Genomic DNA, 23,607 nt, shown 5'->3' with positions numbered 1-23,607 from the left:
CCAGATTGTCTCTGGGAGCAAAAGAAGCAAAGGTATAGTTTATGGTAAACATAAAAGTAACATTGAAAATTTCTGAGAACACACTGAAAACAGTTATACGCATATTTTAGAAATTAAAAATTATTTTTCAGCTTGTAATACGATTATGATCGTAATCTAAAGTTTTGGGAAACCTCCCGTAGAGATGTGACAATCACTCAGATTTAAGGAGGGTGATCATAAATTGCTAGTTTGATCATAGTTCTTATTTTTGCATGGGCAGTAAAGTCCATTTGTTAGTCTGAAAGCCATGTGAACACTCTATGGGCAAAGAAAGCATGACGAAAGCATTATAAACTATATTTTATTCAATATTTATTATTGTGTAATGAATTTCTAAGAAAAACACACATGAGGCATCGATTAAGTATAACCTGGAATTTAACAGGCAGCCCAAAATCACTGCTTTCTATCTGAAGGAATAATAAAATGTAGACATGGTAACTTAAGGAGGGCAAGATTTACCATGCAGTTTATCTGTTGTGCAGTAGTGGTACTTTTATGAAAATAAACCTATGTTACTTTTTGTACAGTATTGGCCAGAGAGATAATCTGTGGTCAAAGACTGAGAAGATAGGAAATTAGCCACATGTTTTTTTCTATCCCAATTCTACCTTCTGAATTTTTGCTCGAAGGCATTAGGCAGACTTAATAATTCACTTTTCTGTTGATGATGTGTTAGTTAAAAAACAGTATTTGTCTATGAATTACCGTATAACATTTATGGCAGAAATTGTACAGATTCAACATTTGCAAAAGGGGTCTACTAAATATGAGATCAAGGTAGGATGATACTATAGAAAACAGCATCTACTTTTACCTCGCACCACGCTTAGGTTAGGTACACCGGGGTAGGACTATTTAGAAGCATCAGACGAGTATTCACATTTTAGCCTGTTATTTATGTATGTATATATGAATATGTGTCATAGCTAAAAGACAATGCTATTGCAGTATTACTTCTTCTTACTGCTTACGCTGTGCGTATTATATATTTGCTTTCTGTCTAATGATCGTAACAGCTCATATCTCTTACACGAGAAACAAGACTGTTCAATAAACCTTTTTATTGAAACGCCCGCCTTTCTATTTTCTGTGTAATTCTGGAGAAACTAAGCATGCACGATTGACTGAGTGAAACTGTTATCTTGTGTTTCCATGATTCTGAGACGTGTTCCGATTCTAAGGGAAACAAAGTTGTCATGTTTATGTGGTTGTCAGAAACTAATCCCTTCTTGTTCATTCGAGAAGTTTCTAGTGACCTCTGAGTTAGCTGGCACACACCAGTAATTAAGTTTAATGTACTCGATAGGAGCATACTGACCTTAGTCCTATGCAAAAACTATAGTGTATATTATTCCAATGCGCAGAGCCTATAAGGGAAATACGAACTACACTACACTACTTTCAAGCTCAGTAAGAGTATGGCAGCATTAACTCTGCCAGAAACCTTTCTGGAGATGGCTTAGCCAGTATGCTTCAAGCCAAAGAGGCAGGTAAAAACAGATTGATTTCCACCAGATTATTTCATTCTTCATGTAAGCCTATTTTCGGTTATCATTCCCTGGAGAAGGTTGCTGGCCAAGACTAGGTTAACAACTAATAATGTGTGAATTGAATTAAAATAGCCTATTTTTTACGTTTTCTGTACAAAATGTTTGGCGGATAAAAGGCTATCCACTGCTCTATAATGATAGTTGAATTGAATTCCATATGTCCTACTTTAAAGTCACTAAGCCGTTAGTCTTTTCTGCACCTAGTCTGCATCTAGTTGTTTGAGCTTCATTAGGGTATGAGAGATCTCGTGATTCACTTGTGGACATCTTACTGGTAACAGTTCAGACTTGTTGAGTAAAAATGAGTCTTTGTGTTTTTTTATATTAAAAGTACTGCTATTTAATTTAACTGGTAACTGGTTTATTCTTCCTATCGTCTCCTGTGCAGCAGTGTGCTACTTTTAAAGTTAACAAGAGAAAAATGTTCACCTGCCTCCAGCTTCCATGTTTTCTGCTGCTGTGCTGGCTAGTACTAAGCACACAGATGCATCTCATGCCTATAGGCCAGTGCATCAGTTTACACTGCACAAAGTTCATATAATCTGGTGAGGTTGCATGAGGAAAATTGCTGAATTGATAACTTGATGAAACACACAAAATTGATAAGGAATGATGTTACATATATATTTTATGAAAGATCATAAACTTGTTTTAATTCTCATCAAACATGCAAATAACTTTTCATGTGTTCGAGAATTAAAGGAAGTCTCATGCGAATGATCCTTGTAGGAAAAGTGCAGTCTACATCAATCCTTTAACTTGCCTCGTAAAATTACTTTACTGATAATACCAGTGACAAGCCATGTGATCTTACCCAAAACAGCCAGCCTCTTTGGCCCCTAGCCCAGCATGAGGGTGATTAGCTCTGCTCTGCCTCACTACATGATATTTCTTTAAAGTACAGCAACACTGGGAACAGAAGACTGAGGATGTCTTCTCGTAATGTTTCAGAGGTTTTAGTACTCATGGAGTAGCATTCGTACTAGCAAAACATAAAAAAGTGGCAACCATTAGATGACAAGATAGTGCACAGAATGTACATCTATAATGGATAGCAATGTGAAAAATTATTGTTACACCTTGCAGTCTTTTTTCTCCATATGGTGTTCAGTCAAGGTCGGACCAGAGTGCCTTTTGGCATAGCATAGCTCTGAATGGGATTTCAAAAGCAACAATCTCTCTGTGAACACTATTTTTGTCTACAGCCTATTGACTCCAGCCTCAGTTCTCTGCTTGGTCAAGTTAGGCTTTGCAATGTTTTTGCCTCGACTGGCAGACACTTTTGTTGAAGGCTGGATGTCCCATTTCCGTTTTTGAATACTTGGTAATATTCCCCATGGTCTGAAGGAACAAGACCTGTTTGGATGCAGTGCCTGATGCCCTGTAAGTCATCACCACCTCTCTGTAATTGTTACGCTAAATCAATCCACCCACGAATCAAAAATATCCTCACCTCTGCAGTTTGCATAGTTTTGTAGAACATTCCGTTTGGCAGGGCCCACTGCTGTGGTAGAGCGGGCCTTGTTGCCATATTAGTAATAATGGATATTCCAACAGATAGATGGTGCACTCACTAAAGGAATGTTTAAACATGATTCATGTTCATGATTCCTGTTGTATACTGCTGCACTTCCTATTACGATTTGAGTGTTGTGGGATAATTTCATTGTGCCTGCAAGCAATGATACTGGTAAGGCATTCGTTATACAATTGCCTTATCTTTAAAATCACCAAAGGTCTGTTCGAAAATGTAGTATTTGATTTAGTTATGAATGAAATGCACTGTCTGACTTTACCCTGTGACACCATGATCCAGTTGTCAAGACTGTTTTGTTCTAGATAGGTTACTTTTGTAATGTAGCAGGTATACAGCAGGCCCAATAACGTTGAGTAGTGGTATGGACCAATTGTGTGCACTCAACTTTCAGACAGACGATTTTCAATAAACTTCATTTTCTGCCTCATTTTAGCTAATCTTTGTTTTCTTCACTACTGTTCATACTAATTTTGAGTTTCTTTGTTGGTTTCTATTTTCACTTGCATGTGCTATACTCATCATTTGTGTCTGTTACCATTACATTTTGATTTTCAAGTGTCTGTTTATTTGAACTTTCACTCAATGTGTGCTTTGTTATTACATGTTGAATACGATCAATAAGAAATATCACTTATCAGCACCATATTTGCAGAGTGGGTGCCATTATTTGCTCTGCAATGTCAATGACATAAAACAAATCAGTGTAAAGCAAGGAAATGATTGACATAACATGAACTCCAGCAGCTATTTACACTGACTAGGACACTTTTTTGCAGGTCTCTAACCTCGCAAGCTGAGATCTCTTGTTAAACTGTTCAATGAGAGACGTAGCATGTAATGTGAAGTGACAAACGTGATGCTTTCCTATGGTTGTACATCTCATGTCCTTTCTGTTCAGTGCCTGGTTGGAAGAATACGATGATCCTGTGGTTGCTCGAGTGAATCGACGAATGCAAGCCATTACAGGATTAACCGCCAAGACAGCCGAATTACTTCAGGTAGTTAAATAATTCATCTCAACGAGCTTGATGAAACTCTAACAGAGGCTATATCAACTTAGAAATATTAGTCCTAAGTGCACATACTGGTTTACTAAAATAATGCATTCAGTGAAAACGCTTATAACTAACACACTGACAGTGAGATTTAGAACACCTTTTTCATGTGCAAGTGTAACGTACATTTGAAAAAAGTGCTGAATGTGCACGTAAAATCTAGCATTACACCACCACCGGTATTTTAATGTCCATGCGGTATTAAAATAAGCAAAGTCCCTTAAAGTCGATATTTTTAGCCCTTATCTGTATATACTCCAAACAGTAAATATAAATAAATAAACACTTTAAAATGTGTTCTAGAACTGTGTTAACGATCTCTAACTAATATAAAAAAGGTAAATACAGACAGAAAAGTCATGTTACAAATGAATTTTATTGATTCTATTTATAGTCCTAGTTAGTATCATGTCCAGGCCTTCGAACACTTAAAACTAAACAAATGGTCAATATATATATATTTTTTTTTAAAGGTGGCAAACCTAGTGTCAGTATCTGCAGATATTTAAATGCTGGACGTGCAGATGTTTCTACTGTTTAGGCACCTGTAGGGTACGGAGGTGGATGTCTCCACTGGAGTTGGCAGGACAAATGGCGATGGCACTTGGAATGGGCATTCTTGAGCAATTGTAACACTTTCCCCACACCTTTCGATACTTCTAAATAGAAAACTAAATTGATCAGACAGAAGTGGTGCAGTAATTGTGAGAAATTGCCTACTTTACCCAGTTTTTTCTGGTAGAGGGAAGGGAACATTCAGATTGAATAGCATAATTGTCTATATTAAATAAAAAAATTAAATGTTGACTTAACCCTGTTCCTTCTTTTTTTTCGTTCACATAATCTATAGACATAGAGTTAGGTCAAATAAGCATACACAAGGGTTGTCTACAAACACCACTCCTTTTCCCAGGCGAACTAAAGGGCGACCAAGGTGGTTTTGTGGGTCGCTTGGGTAATAGGTGGAAATGTCGATTCTCATAGGTTTAGTGCATAGAAAATCGTGATTTTATTCGGTGGAAATCTGTGGAAGTCGTAGGCATAAGCTTATGTGAATCACATCTATTCTAATATAAGAATGGCAGGTCGTATTGCATATCCCACTGCCTACCTTTACAATTTAGTAATTTGTGGAGTAGTTTAAGGGGCGAATAGGGCAGCTTGAATCGAGAATATTTTATCTGTCCATTGGCTTTTGTTGTGAGCTTTGGGTTTTCTATGGCAATCAGTAACAAACAATATTTATCTTTTTGCCTAGACTGTTTTCCATCTTCCAGTATCTTCAGTGGCTAGAGCTTTGTCAGCAACACACAGTTGGCACATACTTTCAAAACAGTATCTACTTGTTCCATAACCATCTTCTTTCTTGTATTGCAGCCACCATCTCAGATTTCTTGTGTGGTAGTTTTTCTTCAGTTCCTTCACTGATGTTTGCTTCTCTAAATTCCGTCATGATATAGTCTGGTTCTGTAACATATAGCTGCTCCCTTCATTCACCACATTAAGTCCTCCAAGCCCAGCCTTCTTCACATGATTACTCTTCAGTACATTGATATATCATTACTTTGTACCCACTAGTCAAGGAGTGAGTTTCTTGTGGTTTTTTTTAATCTTAGTTGCAGCACACACTATATTTAGAGATCCTAAATCAGTTTATGAGGGATTATTTACAGACCTTTTTCCTGGTGTGAAACCACCTTGAGTCTTAAGCCAGGAAAAAGGCTTGCCTAAGAAACAGTTATTAAAGCTAAAACAGTATTATGACATTGTTGAAAGTCTGAGAAAATGTTTTGTATATATTTTCTAGGTTGCAAACTACGGCATGGGAGGTCAGTACGAGCCACATTTCGACTTCTCAAGGGTAAGAAACATTCCAAAATGATGATTGTTGATTTCCAATATGTCCACCTAAATATATGGTTAAGTATGGCATGTAACTCTAAATTAGTTCATTGACTCAATTGGTATCTAGGATCTGCCATAACATTAGTACCAGAGTGGGTATGAAAGTACAATTGATTGCCTACCATAATACAGACTTACACATGGATGGTAACATAAATCAGGTTTGCAGTCTAAAACTGTGATAACTAGCTTTAGTAGTCACTCTTTTATCACAGTGTTTTATATGATTGACAATAATGTTCATGCCATCTAGGGGCCTGATTCGCGAAGGGAAACTTAGACTAAGGTCTAAGTTTACTACTTTTTGGTATTCACAAAGGTAAGTTACTAACAGTAACTTTACTACTAGTTTGTTTACTAGTAGTAATGTTACTAGTAGTGTGTTTACTATTTGTAAATTTGCTAATAGTAACTTACATTTGTGAATACCAAAAAGTAGTTAACTTAGACTTAAGTACTAAACTTAGACTCAAGTCTAAGTTTACTACTTTTTGGTATTCACAAAGGTAAGTTACTAACAGTAACTTTACTACTAGTTTGTTTACTAGTAGTAATGTTACTAGTAGTGTGTTTACTATTTGTAAATTTGCTAATAGTAACTTACATTTGTACCAAAAAGTAGTTAACTTAGACTTAAGTACTAAACTTAGACTCAAGTCTAAGTTTACTACTTTTTGGTATTTACAAAGGTAAGTTAATACTAGAAACTTTACTACTAGTAATTATACCAAAAAGTAGTAAACTTAGGCTTAAGTCAATCTTTGCCTTTGTGAATTGGGCCCTAAGTTCCTAGATTCTACTATGAGAGCTTATCACTATTTCTTGCAACATTTGTTTATTGGTTTTCATACAATGTATACAGTATAAATAGGCTTGCAACATTATACCAGTAATGCGTACAAAAGATCCTGGAATTACATGGGGCTCTGTAATGCAATACAATTTCACAATTGTACCATGAACGCCATAAACAGAGAAAGAGGCCAAATACGAGGACAATAGTCAGACATCCCAGCAGAGGCACATGTAGGCACGCAATTGGATGGCCAAGAGAAAACAGGGACGGAACAAAAGTGAGGGCCACCGACCCAGAAACTGGATAAATGGAAAGATAGGGCAGGGGAATGGGGGACGAGAGTGAGTGGTGGGGGTGCGGGTAAACATGTGGATCCAATGCAGTGGCAAGGGAGAACATTCAGTCAGTAATCCAACTATTTCTAGGAAAAGGGCTTTGAATAACTGGTATAGCCATAGGCAGAAGGGCTGTTAGGCTATTAGAACATTCACCCACTGAGGAAATGTTCTAAATTAAAAAGGGAGAAACAGAAAGACAAACATTAGAATGTTGGAGCAAACGCTCATACCAGCCATTGTTGGCCCTGAGCTCTTTCATTGTCCTCAAAGGAGCTCCCAACCTTTCAGTGTTCTAATAGATCAGAAAATTCCTTCCTCGGGGTACCAATGGTAAATGAGATCACGGGGATGAAGCTGGGATAGCATCAGTGATATAAATAGTCCAATAGCATCAGTGATCTAAATAGTCTAGTTTGTACACAAACACATGATAAAGCTGTTATTTGTAGGAAGATGTTAATTCAGGCAAAAATGTAGACTAAATACCTTATTTTCTGCACTGAGGAAATGATCCTTCCAGCTTTCTGCTCACATGGACGATAAGATGTTCCTGTTGTGTTTCCCAGCAAATAGATTTCTGATTTGGCTATTTTGAAGCTAGTTTTCCGGCTTTGAACAGCGAGAATTAACTTTGGTTCAGGTCCTTTAGCAACTGGTATAGCCCTCGGGACCTGGGTATATGGCTGTATTAAAACACTGGAATGTTGGGAGATCCATTGAAGAGAATGAAGTAGCTCAGGGTGTCTAATGGCTGGTGTAAGCCTTCTGCTTCAACATTCTTATGTTTATCTTCCTATTTCTAACTTTTTAATATAGTACGTTCTACCCTCGGTGGATGGAATGCTATAATAATATCATAGCCCTTTTGCCACTGGCTATACCACTTGTTGAAGGCTATGATAATCAAACTGTATTGTTTCTCTTTCTAAACGTAACCTAATGATGCATGTTCCTGTACTACTGGGACCATGTCATATGTACCTAAAACGTTTAATGATCGCCAGTCAGATCCTCACTTCCTCTTCATTGAGTAAAAATTCACAAAGTCATTTTAACTAGTGAGCATTTCATCTCCTTGCCTTCTCCTGCAATTGTGTAACTTGAGGACATAACAGCATGATTTTAAAAAATATTACAAATTTTAATAATTTTGTGTATACTCACAAAAATCGGCCTATATATGATCTGGTGTCCATGGCTTGAAAATCTGTGTTGTTGTCAGGTACCACATATTCACAGTTACGTTTAGTATTAATCTGATTGCAAAAGCATAGCAGTAGAGAAAAACAAAAATATTGACTGCTTTTCTTCTTGGCCTACAGATTGCGAAGAACGTTCTACAGAGTGGGCCACAAAAGTTGCTTGTTTGAAACAAAAAGATGCTCCCCTGGAGACTATCAAATATACCCAGAAAGGAACATAGGCTCAGCAGTACTGATCACAGTAGCAAGAGAGGCCATGAGAGAGAGAACTTATACAGGCTACAATAATTAGAAAGAAACTTTGGTGTCCTAGAAACAGAACCCACCTCTGTGCCTGTCTGCCCGAGAACAAAATTCAAAAGAAATGCACTTGAAAGAGTATAGGGAGAGTTCTTGCAGATGGGTAGTTTCTGCAGTTGAGAGAAGCCAATGCCCGGAACCTGATGACGATGTCCATGGGTAGCAACACAATGCATTATACTTATACAAATAATTCAGAACAACAGGTGAATTTTAGAGCCCGCTAGAGAAAGATTGTTCCAACAAGGCAATGTTGCAAATGACTTTCACTAATAGACTGTCATTTGCAAATTATTTCTAATTTGGTGCTTATTACAATTTGAGAAGGAATTCCAATTTGGGCCCTTTGAGAGTATATGCCTAAATCACGATTCCAAGTTATGCAGTAATCTCTGCAATTATGGGGCCTTTTCTTGCATGATTTGGCACACCTAAACCGGGCAGAATATGTGCATGGGGAAAAGGAAGCATCTAGAGATCTCCATTACCCTCAATTCTAAGGTGTGAACATCAAAATGATACAGGTATTCTCCACCTAGTAAATACCGCTTACAGCAGTGTCGGTGTTTACGGGGTGTAGTATTGCCTCGCCAGACTCCAATTAGAGCTGTAACAAGCTCCTGTGTATTTTTACCCTTCCACTTCCATTCCCTCACCCCCAATTCTAGAAAGATTGATTATAACCAATAAGGTTGTCAACTTGAAAGTAACTTTAACATGTGTTTGATTATTTTGACAGATATAAAACTCCTATACCAATAATCTTCAAACTTTCTTATGCTGCGCCGCCCCCGGTAAGAACAAAAAACTAGTTCCCCCCCACAATTTTTCCACAATTATTCTGCTAAATGGGCAAAGTTTAAATATGTCTAAACATAGTTAAACATTGCAGTTAAGCTCTGTTACCCCTTTCTACACATACTCCCAGTCAGAATATAAATGACAAAAGCTGTTAGTGATGGCCCATTACAAAGTGCCTTACTGCTGCTCATGTTTTTAACACTTAACACAAAGCATGATGCTTCTCTTGGCCAGAGACTGCCACCCCCCTGAGATCACTTAAGGCCCTCCTAGGGGGTCCCGCCCCTCAGTTTGAAGACCTCTGCCCTATACAGGTTTTGAATATGCTTTAACCTCCTTGGGCTTTAAAAAATGTACTCCACTTTTTTAGTACCAAAGCATTGATTTGGATTTCCACCCTCCAACAAAAATGTATTGTGTGAGGAAGCTCAGTACTTTTTCCATATGTTCACAGTTTCCTAATGAAACATTAAAACATTGAGGTCTAACAGAAAACAGCACAATTATGATGTGAGATTACTCCTTTACCTTGTTATAATTTATTTGCCTTTGCTCTGCAAGAGAAAACACCCTATGGGGTGCATGTAATGATCAGTCATACATCCCTACACCCCCATGACGTCACTGTCTGTGCCTCGTTACAAGTGCGGTTGATTTCTTAAGCTTTTGTTTGGCTTTATGATGCAACACTAGACCTTTTCAATTGGGGATAATGCCATGAAACGCATTGACTTTTGGGGCACTTTCATCTAAATGATTGCATATGTTCACAACGCATCAGCCTTAATGTTACATTGGTGCACTAGTTTTAAATGTAAGATATTCAATTTCAGAGCATCAAACATCTATCTGCTCATGGTCTGAATTTTGTAAATACATGCAAATAATAATTGAAAATTGGAACTGAAGAAAATGTGATAAATCAAATTCTAAAGCATCTCTATGCTGTATATGCTGTTGTGATATACAGAAGGAGTGTTTGTATCATTATTTCACCAGTAGCTGCGCTTTCTGCCTGACAAACAGTTGATTTGATATTCAGTTTTCTTTGCTGAGTGCGAAGAATTACATTATTTAATGACTATCAGCATTTTTCCTTCTTTGATTGCATGTACCTCCTGAAAGGAAACTAAACAGCCCCACAAGATCTAAATCAGAAAATCTGAATCAGAAAGAAAGTCACTCAGAATAAATTACTACATTGTTTAGCTGTGTCGATGTTAAGGCATTTCAAACAAGCATTTTGGTCCTTTGTTATGTAAAGTGTTGCTTTGTTTATTCGCACTGTGATGTAAATGTTTTAAGTGAAGAATGTATTAGTGGAAGTGCTTCATTTTGGAACCACATTACATCCAATAATAAGAGTGTATTTGAGGAAGAGTCCTGCGTTTGTATTAAACTCAAATCACCATGAATGTTAATAAGATGAATTTTTACTGTCTCAACTGTGTAACATGCTGAAGTAACTTTTTAATTGCTCAATTCAAATACAGTCCCAGAATGCTTTTCACTATGTGTTCTTTTGTGTATAAGTTCCTAATAGGACATTGAAATCCAGAGATGGGTTGAAACCCTCTCTCTAATTCTGCAGCAGTACCTTGCTTGGACCACCTTTCCTTGCTTGGTCATTATGTCTTTCCTTATTTGTTCCCTGTGATTTAGTAAAGAGCTCGTCTTCTGGCTGAAGTACGTTCTTCCTGTGATGACTTAACACTGTAGAAATATCTCTCGCTAGAGGTGACTGGTTCCTTCCACCGTCAGGTTAAGTTATTATGATATTGTTATCATAATACTTCTTAAAGCAGCAGATCATCATGGGTATTTTTCTTTTTGGGGTGTGACAGGATTAAATTAAATGAATGGATCAAAGATAAAGTTCATCAATGTGGGAAATGAAAGAATCTTATAATACTTTAAAAAGTTATAAGGCAAACCAAAGTACAGATCTAGTATCGCAACAGTCTGTCCATTAACTTTAGTCTTTTTTCCACTTGAAACATTGAATCAGTATTACTTTCTGTACTATTGTTTATTGCTCAGCCTCTGATTCCTTTGTAAGGCCCCTCTCTCTCGTTCTGTTTCACATTTTCTCTTTCCATCTGCCTGAGTTCCGTTATTTCACACTGTCTTCAAATTCTCCCCTGCACTCTTACACAATTTCTTACAATCAAATCTGTTAATTGTCCTGTATTTCTCTTGTGAATTGCAATATCATTAGTTAAATGAAACTGGAGAATTTAAAAAAGCAAATGAAATGTCAGCTTTCAAATCATAGAAGTTGCTTAAAAACTTTCAAGCAAATTTCTTACTTTTACTGGTACGTTTTTGTTCAAATAGAACAGGAAAGCTACTCTGCCCTTAATGTAATTTTTGGGCTTGCATTGAGAGTCATGTGTGTAATATTGTGATAGTTACCTGGACTATATTGGCCCATACTTAAAAAAAGGAAATTATTTAATTTCCTGCCAGGATGAACTGCTGCTTTAAGATGGAACTCTACTCTATTTGAAAAACCCCGACAGTATGCTGGCATGTTGATGTACAGTCTGCTTCTCCCTCTAATTGATTACTGCATACTGGAAACCCTACAGTATTTGCCAACTACTATTCCCCAGCAACAGGGCATGATCCCTGCACGTCTTTGCCTGCTTTACTTGGTTTAAAGGTGTAATCTCACATATTTTTCACCACCTTAACTTCTAATATGGCTTTTGTTTGTTTAAAATTTAAGGGCCCTATAATGTTTCTGTGCAGTAAAAAATGAAAACAAAAAAAGATTGGCTGAGATATGTAATGCTAATCAAATCCTTGTGCGAATTCGGGTTAAAGTTGTTATCTGTTACAGCGCCCCTTTGACCAGAACCTCAAAACGGATGGGAATAGGCTAGCAACGTATCTTAACTATGTAAGTACCTTTGTGTCCTTGACTCTATGCTTCAGTCTGTCATTCTTACATTTGATTTTATAGAAAGAGGAACCTGATGCTTTCAAGCGTTTAGGGACTGGAAATCGTGTGGCAACTTTTTTAAACTACGTAAGTATTTTTCCCACGAGGGTGAGATCAAATTACATCCATGCAACTCATAATCCCTGAGCCGTGTGGAGGATACAGGACGCCAGCTCTGCCTTGTTTGTCTTTCTGTTGCTAATTTTGAATGCCTGCTGTAATCCAGTTCATTGAGGGCTTGGAACAGTAGGAATAGATTCCTTGGAAACAAGAGGGGGCTGGGGGAGTTGGTGGCAAAGTTGGTGGAATATATAGACAATGTTGTATACGATCTTAAATGGGCTTTTTTTTCAGTACTTTAGGTGGGGAGTCCGCCTCTTAATTGTAAGGTAATAGAGAAGGTAGGAGTCTGTATTCTCCACATGGTGAATAGGATTTTCAGAGCCCTCATTTTTTAAAGAAACAATGTCTTCTTTATCGCTCTGTTGATTGTTTGAGCATAGACTGCATGTTTGTTTCTGGTTAATCATTTTTTCTCCCTGCCCACCTTCATTTACACATTTGTAAATTATTTTACTTTGGCGTAATGTTTCTTTTTTTTCTACCCTACTTTACTTTACATTCTCCTATCAGCTAGTGGTGAATCTACGATTTGTCTGAGAAGTTTTTTGAAAACAAAGAAAGCCTGATGAATATCAACTTGAGCCCGTATCAATGTTCAGTCAGTTTTGCAGTATGATCCTAACCGCATCTCTGTGGTGTCCTTTTTTGTGTGCCCTTTTTAGGTCTCGCCTGACCCAGCGCATGCGCTGGTCTGGCGAGACTTATTGAGAGGGCTCCAAAAAGTGCTACCAGGCCAGCCTAGAGCTACAGTGCATGTGCGCGGGCGCGCGCGCCGCGTTTTACCGCGATTACTTTCACTTTCGGCCGCACGGCCACTTTGATGTTTGATCGCGATCACTTTCACTTTTGCATAGCCAATAGGTCTCGCTTTTGGGACCTTATAAGTATTTAGTTACGCAACTGTTGCATGGCTAAACACTTATAAGGTCCCAAAGGCGAGACCTATTGGCTATGCCAATGCTTGTTAACTTTTCTTTTGCTGATATTGATGCCAGTGTCTGGTTCAGCTCTGATGGGCATCAAGAGTCATGAACAAAGAGGATACTTGTGGTGACTTGATCTCAGGATAAAGGAAGATTTCTAAATTAAGATCGAGAAATTGTGATTGCTTAGAGCAGCATAAATAGGCAGGAAAGAGGCATGATGTCTGTATCAATTTTCTCCGTTTTGAACACAAAGATATACATTGCACACCCTAATGACGATTCCAGCTACATATGTCCAGTGCCAAAGTGACAATGGCTACTCCCAAAAACCTGTGTTAGCATAGTTAGTCACTGTCCTGTAATAAAGGGAACACAAAGCTGAGTATTCAAATGAGCAATTAGCGGACTGCCTTTCCTAGGAGTGCTCGAAATAAATAATCATGCCATTTCTTACCTGAATTTGAGGAAAAGGCACTGTTATTCCTTCCCCCCAAATAGAATAAACCTATGCCTGTAATATTGTACCTATAGAGTGCACAAGAGAACCTGACAGAAGTGTATAAGCCTGAACCTAGGCCTAAATAGATATAAGAAAAGGTTTTTCCACTTTGCCGTAAAAGATCTGTGACCCATACAGAAAGCAAAAGGCCCAAAGCCAATTCTACAGAAAGATCCGTCAGTACCTGCCACAATTTTGGTGCTGATGTTCGAAACTAAGTAGATGTCAGTGCAGAAAGCAGACTGAACCATATACAGCCATGGTGCCAAATTCCACTGTTGGAATCTTGCAGCAAAAGGTTTTTCGCTTTGGTGGGGCACATTGTTGTTGAGTCAAGCGACAATATTTTAAATAAATGATTTCGGAGATTGGCAGAAGAGACAGAGCTAATTTATCATGACCCATTATGTCATAGTATATAACAGGGTAGGACACACAAATCTGTTGGACAACTTCAGCCCTATTCACCATAGGAAGAAGGAGTTATTTGTAGAGTCACCCCCCACCAGCTGGGTTAATTGGTTTTCATTGCTGGATCCGAAAAGAACAGCTCAAGCCAATGATATGGCATTGCAAAAGCTACAGAAAGCAACAAGGTTTTGTAACCAAGACTCCATAATAGACACCAACAGTAAACATCACCAGTGGATTTCAGATAATCTGCAAATGCCATTTTCCTGATGCCTAGAGGTGTGCAAAATGTGAGAACAGTGACAATCCGACCTGAAGCTAAATTTACACAGTCCCAACAGGACGCATAATATATCCTGCCATTCTGATATTCATAAGATAGATGCGCAGCATAGCTACAGAACGTCTTTCAGACAAAAGAGCGTTGCTGTTGGCATTGTTAAATAGAGGTAAGTGGCAGAAGATAAACAATCTGGTGCCATTTATCCTAGATGACAGGCAGAGGGAGTGGCCAGTCACTACTGCCGGTCCATGGTACATTGAGTGTTTAATGACTTTTTGTAACCTTAATTCCTGCACTCAGCTCACTATTTTAACATAAGAAAACAATATTTCATATTGTTGTAGGGACTTCGCATCTGGTCACCAAGCTTCACACATGGATACAATAAATCCAGTGAAACCAGGTGAAAGTATTTTTCTGTACTAGAGATGCCCTACCTCATGTCCCCCACTCACTGCAGCATAAAAAAAGTTGAGCTACCAGTTAGCATTTGGATATTGACTTACTACAAAGCCTGTTTAGCTAGGTTAAAGAAGAGATTCCGATAGAAGTCTCTAACTAATTAATCATTTCATCAAGGAAGTGCTTAGATGTTGGTCTTTGGGTGTGCAAACTAGAAGCGCAGAAAAAAATAATCATATGTCTTGTCTAATCTGTGGCTTGTCCACTACAGCTTGTAAGACTAGCAACATGTTAAGTTCCTGACTTGTACTACTGATGAGAATGAGTAAATCGTACCACAATGAGGGGCTGTTGTTTCTGCATCCTTAGGAGTCCCAAGCAGCCCTCTCTTGAAGAGCTACATGCTTTGTGTAGCCTGGGCCATGATAACTAAGTTTCATTGTTGAAGGAGGAGAAAACTTAAACTTTTCAATTCAATGACAGGGATTATTAAAAAGTTTTAAAACATTTTAAACTGGAAAGGAGGATTTTAGACTGCTTTCTGTGCAGTCATTCACGGAATATATTACCAGCAGCACAGACGGTCTTGGACACAGAAGAAAGTGTAGGTCATTTAAATTTGTTGAACGAATATTAGGAACGTTTTACTCCTCACTTGATTGCTTTGCCACTTTTGGGAACATTCCTTTATTGTGTTTTCTCTGTTTAAATTTGTTTCATGTACATGTTTCTGTTTATAGATGAGTGATGTGCAAGCTGGAGGTGCCACAGTGTTTCCAGACTTTGGAGCTGCTATTTGGCCCAAAAAGGTAATGCAATGTTTCTGATTCTTGATCGGACCCTCAGCTCTTCGTTACATTATCATTACATTACACAAGGGCTCCTCAGGATTCTACATGTTCTTAACATTTCGTGATCTTCAGCAATTATGGGTACTTTAGGGCAGAGCCTGTAACTCCCTTAATAAGAGCATGACTTTAAAGAGAAATAGTTGGTAAGCCAGCTTTATTCCTAATTTGCAAATTGCAGGCCTTCATTTACTATCTGGTAAAACAAATAGAAGCATCTCAAAGATCGGGGTCTGTAAGTGACAACCCCAATAGGAATATCTATTTCTTAAAATAGCCAACCTCATAGCAACGAAAACAAAATGATGGCATTCATTTAATAGTTGCATTTTTCCTTTCCCAATGGAGCAGTGAATGAACACTAGTAGATTTGAGTGCTTTCAATGTGCATTTTTTAAACAAAAATTATAGGGGCAGTATTTATAATTGTGTTCTAAAAACATCTATGAAATGCATTTTTGGGAACATATGCTATGTGTCTGTGCACTTAGCAAAATTATAAATTCTGGCAGTAGGTATGAGGAATCTAGTTTTGTGTGGCAAACGTTCGCTATGAGGATGCTTAATTATCAACACAAGAACAATAGCTATAACTTTGATGCCAAAAAATAACCAATTATTATTCTACCACAATATTTAGAACCTCATTAATATTTATTAAAAGACACATAAAATACTAGTGACATTTGTTAATATAGTTTATCATTCATTGGACCAGATACATTATCAAAAACATTTGGTCCAATGTGAATGTTATTAGGGCACAATAACTTGTTTAGTATTTTGATTGTATACAGTAGTTTTCTATGTTATTTTTGGACCAAACGTTTTAATGATGTATCTGGTCCAATGGATGATAAACTATATTGAAAATGTCACTAGTATTTTATGTGTATTTTAAAAAAATATTAATGAGATTCTAACTGTTGTGGTTGGAGCATAATTGGGTGCTTTTTTGGCATTGTAGTTATGTCGGTTGTTCTTGTGTTGATAATTTAGCATCGACATAGTGTAACTTTGGATTTTAACAATAAGTCCAGGGGAAAACCTTTGTATTAGTTTGGCTGCACCCTATCCCCTATGCCTTTATAAAAGGAGTTACTCTCTAAACTGTTGATGGTGACATACAAAGACCCAACTAATTCTACTACTCATAATGTTCTTGATGACACAGAATAAGATTTCTAGCTATCTGCAAGAAGCAAATTGATTTACAGCTTCTTGAATTTGTGGTTGGCCTACCCATCAAAGTGCTATTGTGAAATCTCCCATTTCCATTCATTTTGTATATCTCTTTTATCTTTCTGAGTTTTTAATTTTCTTGAAATAACTTTTCAACTATTAAAATGGAAATGTTTGTAAAATACAGATAGTTTACAGTTATCCATTCTATAGCATGAACAATCCGTGTATCACTTTCAGATTGTGGGTTTAACTCCCATTATAGGTAGGTTATATTGACTGCTAAATACGGTAGTTGGTTAATTCCTGTTCTGTCCAGATGTGTCTACCTCAAGGTCAAAAAAGTTGAAGTCCGTGCACAGCTAGTATTCCCCAAATGTTTTTTTCGACAAAAGCGTTTAGGCCTTTGTTAGTGTGTAAGAATCGGAGCGTGGGGAAAATGAAACAATGTAGCACTTTTGAGTTCATTGAACATTAATGAAACCCTATCCAGGGTATGACTGGTTCCTAGGGGGACACACCCCAATTTAAGGGGGTGCTACATTGTTTCTACCTCAAGGTCCACATGCCTTATTCTCTGTGGTATAACTGTAATACTTGTTATTATAAAGGCCACAATACAGATAGTTGTTTTATGCTGTATTTCAGTCTCTCATCCTTACACTATTATCTAATATTGTCTGATATATCATTCAAGATGTCAGTGAATCCGTCAGTAAAGTCATACACTTTCCAGAAAGCTTGAAATAAACTTAAACATCTGCTTGCTTCTATATCTATTTATACAGCTAAGCCTGTTCTACAAAGAGCATTTCTGTTTATTTTGGGTATACATAAATTGCGCTTTGAATTTGCCACAAGCAACAATTGTTAACTCTTTGAAAGCCTCTCATGGGTAATAACCTGTATTTTTTCAGGGTACTGCAGTGTTTTGGTATAATCTGTTCAGAAGTGGGGAAGGTGATTACAGGACAAGACATGCAGCTTGTCCGGTACTTGTGGGAAGTAAATGGGGTAAGTACTAACATTCTAGTTCTCAAATGGTGGATATCCCTACTGCTTTTTTGGTTCCCCGTTAAATATGTTGGGCTTATAGTTATTGCGTCCTCAAAATTTTTTTGACTTTTAGTTAATATAAACTTGTTGGGGTGCGGCAGGCAGCATGGCCGTGGGGATCAAACTATTGCAACTCTGTTGGGGCCTAAACAACATCCAGGCAAAACAGACAACACACAATCTCCATTCTAATGAACAAAAGGAGAGAAATGATGGCCAAGTGAAGTGTACATCAAGCAATACTAATATTACCTTGCCCTGAGATCGCACAGGAGGAACAGTGCCTTTGGGAAGAGATCTATCCTGAGCGCACAGAGTGGTAAAGATGGCATTTCCAACAGCAGCATCTAAAAGTGACCATGAGTTGCAGGCCTACTGTGGCGGATGGACCAGATGCCCCTGCCCTCCTTTCCACTGGGAGGTGGAGCAGAGCAGGCGCCATAAATTTGTTGCAGTTTTCCACAGCACGGGACACGTTTGTGTTGGCCTGTTGTGGGGGACAGTCTAATACCCCAGACCTCCTTGCCACTGGGAGGCAGAGCGGAGCAGGCACCATAAATTTGCTGCAGTTTTCTGTAGCTTTGAATGTTTCTGGCCAAGAGCAGGCGGTCTGCGCCCATCTGAACCTGGACAAATCTGTTCTTGGCTATGCATTCCCTTTTGGCTCCGACATCTGTTTGCCATTCTCTCTGCATAATGGGAAAGCAGAAAGCAACCTCATCCTATGCTGTAGTAAACACCCATGCATAAATACCATTCTTTCCTACCATAACTCAGCTGTGGGAGCTATCACCAAGGAAATTACCACTGTTTATGAGCAACTGGGTCTAGTGCAGAGTGAACAGAACAACGATAAAGCATTATTGGCCTCTATTACTAAAGAGGTGCCCCCAGCCATGGTAACCTCTGTCACTGCAGGGCTTCTGCCATCTAGTATTCTAACTACTAAGGCCCAGGTACATCCGACCTTCTCAGAGCCCAGTACTGAAGTGGCTCACCTGTTGACTTTACAGACTAAACCAGGTTGCTCAGAGAGCAAGAATAAAGGGGACAATGAGAAGCAGCCCTTACTAGGAAAGTAAGGCTCTGCACGTCATTCTCACGCTGGAGTTGTGGAGGGCCTTATTAGGTTAGAAGCTCTGATACGCGACTCTTTCAATTACTGTAATCAGAGGCTATGATTTCCAAATTGGCGGACTCATTTAACATAGTGGTTAAACCCAAGTCTCTCTCCTTGAGTGCACCTGTTAATACTGAAGAACCTTTGCAAAGTTACCATCCATTGACCCATAGTACTAATTCTCATGCACATACCCAGTCTATTAGGAGTTTAGAGGCCGCAAGGGAGAATGTTGGCACTCCAAAGAACACAGCTAGGTGCCACAGGATTCTCATAGGGCGGTCCCCAGTATAAATTAGAAGAAGAACCTAGGTCAGACGTGCTTTGAAGCTAGGGGTTCATATACCCCATTGAGCCATTCTGTTGAGGGGGTACGGTAAGACCTTCATTTGATGCCATAACCTTGGATTTACCACCACCAGCAGCGACCCCTTTTGTACTGGTGTTGGCCAATGTGCCACCACTCAGTAACAGAGGGAGCAAAAACGTTATGCAGCTGAAGAATAAGGTCACTCATTGGCTACATCAAGGTTGGTCTGGGTTCCTGCCCCTCTATGATCATATAAGCATGGTCAGAGGGTGTCATGGGTGTGGAGGGATGTTAAAGTTTTTGGGGGGAATTGTCTGGTGATGAATTTTAATAATGCGCATGTAGTCGGCAATCTTTTTAAGGATCTTTCCCACCATACAAATAATACCTCCAGCATCGTGGCACTACCCTTGTTTTTTCTTTTTATAGATCAGTAGACCACACAGGTTGAGAGTTTTATACACAGGAAGCAACCAGTGGTAAGGGCTATTGGAAGGGACATAGGTTCTATTTCTGCTACTAATAGATTTGAGGTTTTAGCTGATGTGGTCTCCCAAGATTGATTGCATTCAATAGGCACTATAACTCCTCCTAACCCGCCAGTCTCTATATCGTCTTCTGGTGATGGAAATTTATTTAGAGTGCTTAGTATGAATATAGCTTGGCTAGTGAATAAGTAGGAGGACAGCCAGTGGTGTAGCTTTCTTAAAGAGTTTCACGTAGTCTGTTTATAGGATCCTTCGGATGTGGAATGCAAATTTGTTTTGGATGGTTAAGGCTCTTACTATTTTCCGGCGACTTCAGTGTTGCACAGGAGGGCAAAAGGTGGTTTACTAATATTAACAGAATTGAGACTGAGTTCTCACAATACTGGTTCTCAGAATTTAGTTGCTGTTTTACGTGTGTTTAAGAGGGGTGACTCCAGAGGTGAGCGGAGAGCGGCAGGCTGGTGCTGTACCCAGGCAGTAATGTATGACTGTGGTTCGAGGCATGTGGGCTGCTGAATTCATATCTGTGCATAGATCGCCGCCTAGTGTTGGGTCCGGATGATTGCACATTGTTGTCCTGGAAGAGTCTTCGAAGTATCACGAGATAGGTGGCTCCTCCCCTGGACTACAGTGCGCATGGGCATCCCCTCCATCCTTAGATTGTTTTTTTCCGCCATTGGGTTCGGATGTCCTAATCTTAGCTCTTTGAGTATTTAGGCCTTAACTCGTCGGTATTGTTTTTCGTTCGGCGCCGAGTATTTTCATCGAAGTTAGCCTTTGCCCTTCGACTCCCGAGGCCCGATCAAGATCAACTTTGGAACCAGAGACATCGAATAGCCCCTTCAAGCGTTGCCCTCTTTGCAACGCTAAGTATGCTCGCTTCGACGTGCACCCGGTGTGCAATAAGTGCCTCTCTCTAAACCACGACGAAGCCACCTGCATGGCGTGTTCCAGGTTTCGATCGAAGAAGACCCTTCGCATTCATCGAGCAGCTCGGCTCGAGGCGCAGAAAGGGGCGCCGAACCCGGACAACATCTTCGGGACCGAAGATGAGGAGGTCGTGGACCTTGAAGTTCAGGGAGAGATATTGGATCCGGCGTCGGAGCGTGAATCCGACTATGATGCCGAAGATGAACATATAATAGATGAAGAAGACAATGTCGTCGTACAGGTAGGAGATGACGAAGAGGCCCTTGGGGCCGAGGAGGATAGCTCGGAAGATGAGCTAGGCCCACATGTCGGCACAGGGCCCAAAGAGACACTGGATAAGGCTCAGGTCGCGGGATCGCCACAAGGCCTTACCCAAGATCATTCCTCTCGTTCTTCCGCCCCGCATAAAGGCAACGGCACCGAAATTGAAACCAAAAGTGAAGGAGTCTTTCATCGGCAACAAGGCCTCGAAGCCCTCGGGGCCGAAGACACAAAAGAAGGCTATCGACACCGAGAGATGTCATAGGGACGTCGAGCCGAAGGTGGCACCGAAACTCAAGGTCAAGGTTGCCGACCCGAAAGTATCGGCGCCGAGGATCGTCGACACAGATGTGGAGAGCGAGCCTCGAGAGCCAACCCATCACAGTCTTCGTGTCCAGAAAACAACGTCCGGTACGGGGCTCGATGCCACAACGAAAACGGCGTCGAAGGACCGTGTCCAATCCACGACACCGTCTCCCTTTGTCATGCAGAAGGTGTCGGAGTCGTTATCCCGCATCCAAGACAAGGCTTCCATGCTCGGCGAAAAAGCAGCCCCGCAGCCGAAACCGGTCAGCACGGTTCACATCGCATCGACGCACATAAAGTTCGGACTCCCACCGGCGGTACGACCGAAGATGTTCGACGCCAAGAAGGGTCTCGACACGCAAAAAGGTATCGACCCGAAGAAGAATGTCGATGCACCAATAGGAATACCAATTGGGCAGAAAGCTGGTGCAATACCTCACGAAGATGAGGAGCCGAGGCAGTTTATCGATTCGAACACTGGGAGACTTTCCATATATAAAAGGAAAATAGTGACAGAGTCACCAATGGAGCCATACAAAATTCCATTAAAAAAGAAAAGAACCACATCACCAGTTCTACTGGAACATATTCACTTTTATGAGCAGGAACCTCAGTCATTCTCACCCACACACTCTGATGTGGATGCTGGGGATGCTGGTGATGTTGAAGGCACCTATCCTGTGGACACTGACACTGAAGACCACAACCAACCTTGGGTGGACAATACTGGTGCAGGGGACCCACATACTGCTCCAGACACACAGGCATATGTGGTAAAAACATCTCCTACTGAGGATACTGCTGCTTTCAATGCCTTGATTGAAAGGGCAGCTAAAAATCATGATGTACAGCTCCACACTGATCCTATTGAGGACGACTTTCTAATGGATACCTTCTCTACCTCAGAAAGATCTGTTAAGACTCTGCCCATGCTGAAGGGGGTCCTAAAACAGGCTAATGACATTTTTAAGGAGACCACAAGGGCGAGAGTCCTTAACCCTAGAATTGAAAAAAAGTATAGGCCAGCTCCTGTGGACCCTGCCTACATAAAAGGACAGTTGCCTTTAGACTCGTTGGTGGTTTCCAATGCTCGGAAGAGAGCCAACTCACAGACAACGGGTGATGCTCTTCCCCCCGACAAAGAGTCTAAGGTCTTGGAAACATCAGGAAAGAGGGTTGCTGCGCAGGCAGCTAACATCTGGAGAATTGCCAACACTCAGGCACTTCTGGCTAGATATGACAGGGCGCATTATGATACCCTAGAGACACTGCTACAGCACCTCCCAGATCAGTATAAGGAAGGAGCCGAGTCACTAATTAGTGAAGGAAAACTCATAAGCAACGCTTCCATTAAGTGCGCTCTTGACGCAGCTGACACTGCAGCTAGGGCTATCAATACCAGCGTCATGTTAAGAAGGCATGCTTGGTTGAGGATCTCAGGTTTCAAACCAGAGATACAGACGACTATACTCAATCAACCTGTCAACCCTGACTCCCTCTTTGGCCCCCAAGTTGACACCACCCTGGAAAAACTCAAAAAGGATACAGAGACTGCAAAGTCTATGGGGGCCCTGCAATCACAGCAGTTTCGGAGTGGGTCCTTTCGTCGCTCTAGCAACAGAGGACCGTCTAAAAGCCAAAACTCCCAACAGTCGCAGTACACTAAAGGAGGTACACAGCCCACCTATAATAAAAATAGTAGAGGTGGATACCGTGGAAACAACGTCAAGGGCAGAGGCCGCGGAAACAACAGCTCCAGGTCCTCCGCCGCCAACAAACAGTGACGCCTTGTCACTGCCCCCCGACCACGTAACACCTGTCGGGGGGAGACTCCAAAAGTTCCTGCCGGTCTGGGAATCCATCACTACAGACAGGTGGGTGAGGGAAATTATCCGGTACGGTTATTGTCTGGAGCTCACGTCCACTCCACCAAACATACCACCAAGACACCGTCATATGTCCGCAGAGCACTTGCACTTATTCCAA

The 23,607-nt window shown here is 40.1% G+C and overlaps 1 protein-coding gene across 3 annotated transcripts in view; it reads left to right on the top strand.

Moving 5' to 3' along the window:
- P4HA2 (prolyl 4-hydroxylase subunit alpha 2) overlaps positions 1 to 23,607 on the top strand; it is a 388,236-nt gene that overhangs the window by 297,343 nt on the left and 67,286 nt on the right. The window contains exons 10-15 of one of the 3 annotated variants that reach the window (XM_085618049.1): positions 4,031 to 4,130; positions 5,995 to 6,048; positions 12,375 to 12,434; positions 12,498 to 12,563; positions 15,861 to 15,929; positions 18,068 to 18,164. In XM_085618049.1, the coding sequence (XP_085474175.1) occupies positions 4,031 to 4,130; positions 5,995 to 6,048; positions 12,375 to 12,434; positions 12,498 to 12,563; positions 15,861 to 15,929; positions 18,068 to 18,164 (446 nt within the window). The remainder of the gene's footprint in view (positions 1 to 4,030; positions 4,131 to 5,994; positions 6,049 to 12,374; positions 12,435 to 12,497; positions 12,564 to 15,860; positions 15,930 to 18,067; positions 18,165 to 23,607) is intronic. The other 2 variants (XM_085618047.1, XM_085618048.1) reach the window with 2 other exon arrangements.

The sequence above is a fragment of the Triturus cristatus genome, chromosome 7 (assembly GCF_964204655.1).
Source record: "Triturus cristatus chromosome 7, aTriCri1.1, whole genome shotgun sequence".
NCBI lineage: Eukaryota > Metazoa > Chordata > Amphibia > Caudata > Salamandridae > Triturus > Triturus cristatus.
Note: the sequence above shows the minus strand (reverse complement) of the source record. Positions and strands in the feature narration are given on the sequence as shown.